This window comes from Eriocheir sinensis, chromosome 69 (assembly GCF_024679095.1).
Source record: "Eriocheir sinensis breed Jianghai 21 chromosome 69, ASM2467909v1, whole genome shotgun sequence".
NCBI lineage: Eukaryota > Metazoa > Arthropoda > Malacostraca > Decapoda > Varunidae > Eriocheir > Eriocheir sinensis.
The window spans coordinates 6,366,655-6,371,085 of NC_066577.1; the positions used below are offsets into that span (position 1 = coordinate 6,366,655).

General features: G+C 40.7%; 1 protein-coding gene across 1 annotated transcript in view; it reads left to right on the forward strand.

Annotated features, from left to right (window-relative positions):
- The first annotated feature begins 1,589 nt into the window (after positions 1-1,589).
- Positions 1,590-4,431, forward strand: part of LOC126988334 (uncharacterized) — a 3,106-nt gene continuing 264 nt past the window's right edge. The window contains exons 1-2 of the mRNA XM_050846391.1: positions 1,590-3,246; positions 3,667-4,420. Of these exons, the coding sequence (XP_050702348.1) occupies positions 2,990-3,246; positions 3,667-4,420 (1,011 nt within the window). The 5' untranslated portion in view covers positions 1,590-2,989. The remainder of the gene's footprint in view (positions 3,247-3,666; positions 4,421-4,431) is intronic.

Below are 4,431 nucleotides of genomic sequence, written 5' to 3' on the forward strand. Positions count from 1 at the left end.
TGAGGAAGAAGAGGAGGAGGAAGAGGAAGAAGGAGGAGGAGGAGGAGGAAGAGGAGGAAACATGGAAAAACAGGCAACATCAAACCTAACTTAACCTAACCATTGGGAGGGAAGGAAGAGGAGGGAGAGGAGGAGGAGGAGGAAGAAAGAGGAGGAGGAAACATGGAAAAATGGGCAACAGCAAATCTAACCTTACTTAACCTAACCTAACCTTACCTAATCTAACCAAACCTTACCTAATCTAACCTTACCTAATCTAACCTAACCTTACCTAACCTAACCTTACCTAATCTAACCTAACCTTACCTAATCTAACCTTACCTAACCTAACCTAATCTAACCTTACCTAACCTAACCTTACCTAATCTAACCTAACCTTACCTAATCTAACCTAACCTAACCTTACCTAACCTTACCTAATCTAACCTAACCTTACCTTACCTAAGCTTACCTAATCTAACCTAACCTTACCTAACCTAACCTAACCTAACCTAACCTAACCTAACCTTACCTAACCTAACCTAACCTTACCTAATCTAACCTAACCAAAAAAGTAAGGTCTGTGTTCGAGGCTACGAGATATTACATTAATCTCACACACACACACACACACACACACACACACACACACACACACACCGAATGAGGTTATGAGAAGAAGGGCCAACCATTGAACAACATCGACAAAGACCGTGAGCACCGCTATAATATGTTTTTCTCCTGTCCGTCGCTGATCAAGTTTTCATGCTTCAATCCAATAACTATAACAAGACTACATTCTCCTAATTCGTTTATTACATTTATGGTTTTATTATTATTATTATCATCATTATTAGTGTTATCTGAGGTGATGTGGGTCTCGTAATTGCTTAGTGGAATATGCTAGGTTCATTGCAAACACTTATTGATGGGTTAGAGGAAAGGTTCATTGCAAACACTCATTGATAAGTTAGAGCATATCAACACTAAGGGGCCTAGGTTCATTGCAAACAAGTATTGATAAGTTACAGCATATCAACACTAAGGGGTCTAGGTTCATTGCAAACAAGTATTGATAAGTTAGAGTATATCAACACTAAGGGGCCTTGGTTCATTGCAAACAAGTATTGATAAGTTAGAGTATATCAACACTAAGGGGGCTAGGTTCATTGCAAACAAGTATTGATAAGTTAGAGTATATCAACACTAAGGGGGCTAGGTTCATTGCAAACAAGTATTGATAAGTTAGAGTATATCAACACTAAGGGGCCTAGGTTCATTGCAAACAAGTATTGATAAGTTAGAGTATATCAACACTAAGGGGGCTAGGTTCATTGCAAACAAGTATTGATAAGTTAGAGTATATCAACACTAAGGGGCCTAGGTTCATTGCAAACAAGTATTGATAAGTTAGAGTATATCAACACTATAAAGGCTAGGTTCATTGCAAACAAGTATTGATAAGTTAGAGTATATAAACACTAATGGGTATATGTTAATTTCAAACAAGTATTTATAATTTATAGAATATCAACACTAATGGTTCTTGTTTCATTGCAAACAAGTATTGATAAGTTAGAGTATATCAACACTAAGGGGCCTAGGTTCATTGCAAACAAGTATTGATAAGTTAGAGTATATCAACACTAAGGGGGCTAGGTTCATTGCAAACAAGTATTGATAAGTTAGAGTATATCAACACTAAGGGGGCTAGGTTCATTGCAAACAAGTATTGATAAGTTAGAGTATATCAACACTAAGGGGGCTAGGTTCATTGCAAACAAGTATTGATAAGTTAGAGTATATCAACACTAAGGGGTCTAGGTTCATTGCAAACAAGTATTGATAAGTTAGAGTATATCAACACTAAGGGGGCTAGGTTCATTGCAAACAAGTATTGATAAGTTAGAGTATATCAACACTAAGGGGCCTAGGTTCATTGCAAACAAGTATTGATAAGTTAGAGTATATCAACACTAAGGGGTCTAGGTTCATTGCAAACAAGTATTGATAAGTTAGAGTATATCAACACTAAGGGGCCTAGGTTCATTGCAAACAAGTATTGATAAGTTAGAGTATATCAACACTAAGGGGTCTAGGTTCATTGCAAACAAGTATTGATAAGTTAGAGTATATCAACACTAAGGGGGCTAGGTTCATTGCAAACAAGTATTGATAAGTTAGAGTATATCAACACTAAGGGGGCTAGGTTCATTGCAAACAAGTATTGATAAGTTAGAGTATATCAACACTAAGGGGTCTTGGTTCATTGCAAACAAGTATTGATAAGTTAGAGTATATCAACACTAAGGGGCCTAGGTTCATTGCAAACAAGTATTGATAAGTTAGAGTATATCAACACTAAGGGGTCTTGGTTCATTGCAAACAAGTATTGATAAGTTAGAGTATATCAACACTAAGGGGCCTAGGTTCATTGCAAACAAGTATTGATAAGTTAGAGTATATCAACACTAAGGGGCCTAGGTTCATTGCAAACAAGTATTGATAAGTTAGAGTATATCAACACTAAGGGGTCTAGGTTCATTGCAAACAAGTATTGATAAGTTAGAGTATATCAACACTAAGGGGTCTAGGTTCACTGCAAACACTCACTGGAACACCTGGTATCAGAACACAGATCAAACAACACATCAACATGGAAGCTCTTCACATACGCAGACAAGCACACAGACTTACACGTATTATACAAGATCACACACACTCACATTGACCCACAAACATACCTACACAACGCAAGGAATCAACATACTCATAACACACACTAACACTGATGCATACTCATACTTTCCACGCACCGTACACCACTGGAACAGACTCCCTCATCAGATTTTAGAGTGCGGTACAATAGACTCCTTCAGAAAACAAATACACACTTACTTGTCAACACATCACACCAACACTAAGGTCAGGTTCTAATGAGTGTTTCTTCAGGTTCACGGTACAGAGGAAGGGTCACACTACCACCAGGGTCATAAAACTACTCCTGGAAATGCCCACAACTCCTACGAAAGCCTTGTCAAATGTGTGTTTCTTTAGGTTCATGGTACAGAGGAAGGGTCAAACTACCACCAGGGTCATAAAACTACTCCTGGAAATGCCCACAACTCCTACGAAAGCCTTGTCAAATGTGTGTTTCTTTAGGTTCACGGTACAGAGGAAGGGTCACACTACCACCAGGGTCATAAAACTACTCCTGGAAATGCCCACAACTCCTATGAAAGCCTTGTCAAATGTGTGTTTCTTTAGGTTCACGGTACAGAGGAAGGGTCACACTACCACCGGGGTCATAAAACTACTCCTGGAAATGCCCACAACTCCTACGGAAGCCTTGTCAAATGTGTGTTTCTTCAGGTTCATGGTACAGAGGAAGGGTCACACTACCACCGGGGTCATAAAACTACTCCTGGAAATGCCCACAACTCCTATGAAAGCCTTGTCAGATGTGTGTTTCTTTAGGTTCACGGTACAGAGGAAGGGTCACACTACCACCGGGGTCATAAAACTACTCCTGGAAATGCCCACAACTCCTACGGAAGCCTTGTCAAATGTGTGTTTCTTCAGGTTCACGGTACAGAGGAAGGGTCACACTACCACCAGGGTCATAAAACTACTCCTGGAAATGCCCACAACTCCTACGGAAGCCTTGTCAAATGTGTGTTTCTTCAGGTTCACGGTACAGAGGAAGGGTCAAACTACCACCAGGGTCATAAAACTACTCCTGGAAATGCCCACAACTCCCACGAAAGCCTTGTCAGATGTGTGTTTCTTCAGGTTCACGGTACAGAGGAAGGGTCAAACTACTACCAGGGTCACAAAACTACTCCTGGAAATGCCCACAACTCCTACGAAAGCCTTGTCAAATGTGTGTTTCTTTAGGTTCACGGTACAGAGGAAGGATCAAACTACCACCAGGGTCATAAAACTATCCCTGGAAATGCCCACAACTCCTACGAAAGCCTTGTCAGATGTGTGTTTCTTTAGGTTCACGGTACAGAGGAAGGGTCACACTACCACCAGGGTCATAAAACTACTCCTGGAAATGCCCACAACTCCCACGAAAGCCTTGTCAAATAGGTGTTCTTGGGTAACGAAATGTCTGCACACCTGGCTCCCCTGTGGTTACCTAGTGATAGTTGAGAGGCCTGGGAGCTTTTATCATAGGGTGCATCTTCTAAGTGTGTGTTTCCATATTGTTGTAGTGATTTTTGAAAGTACTGACACAAGGGCTGGATATAACTCCTTCAGGCAAGCTGTTCCACTTATTCACAACCCTTGCATCAAAGAACTTCCCTCCCTTGAGTGTTCTGTGCCTAGGCTTACTCAACTTAAGACTGGGTACCCTTGTGAGATTGGTGTCTTTTCCTGGCTCCCCTGTGGTTACCTAGTGATAGTTAAGAGGCCTGGGAGCTTAGATCAGGGGGTGCCTCTTCT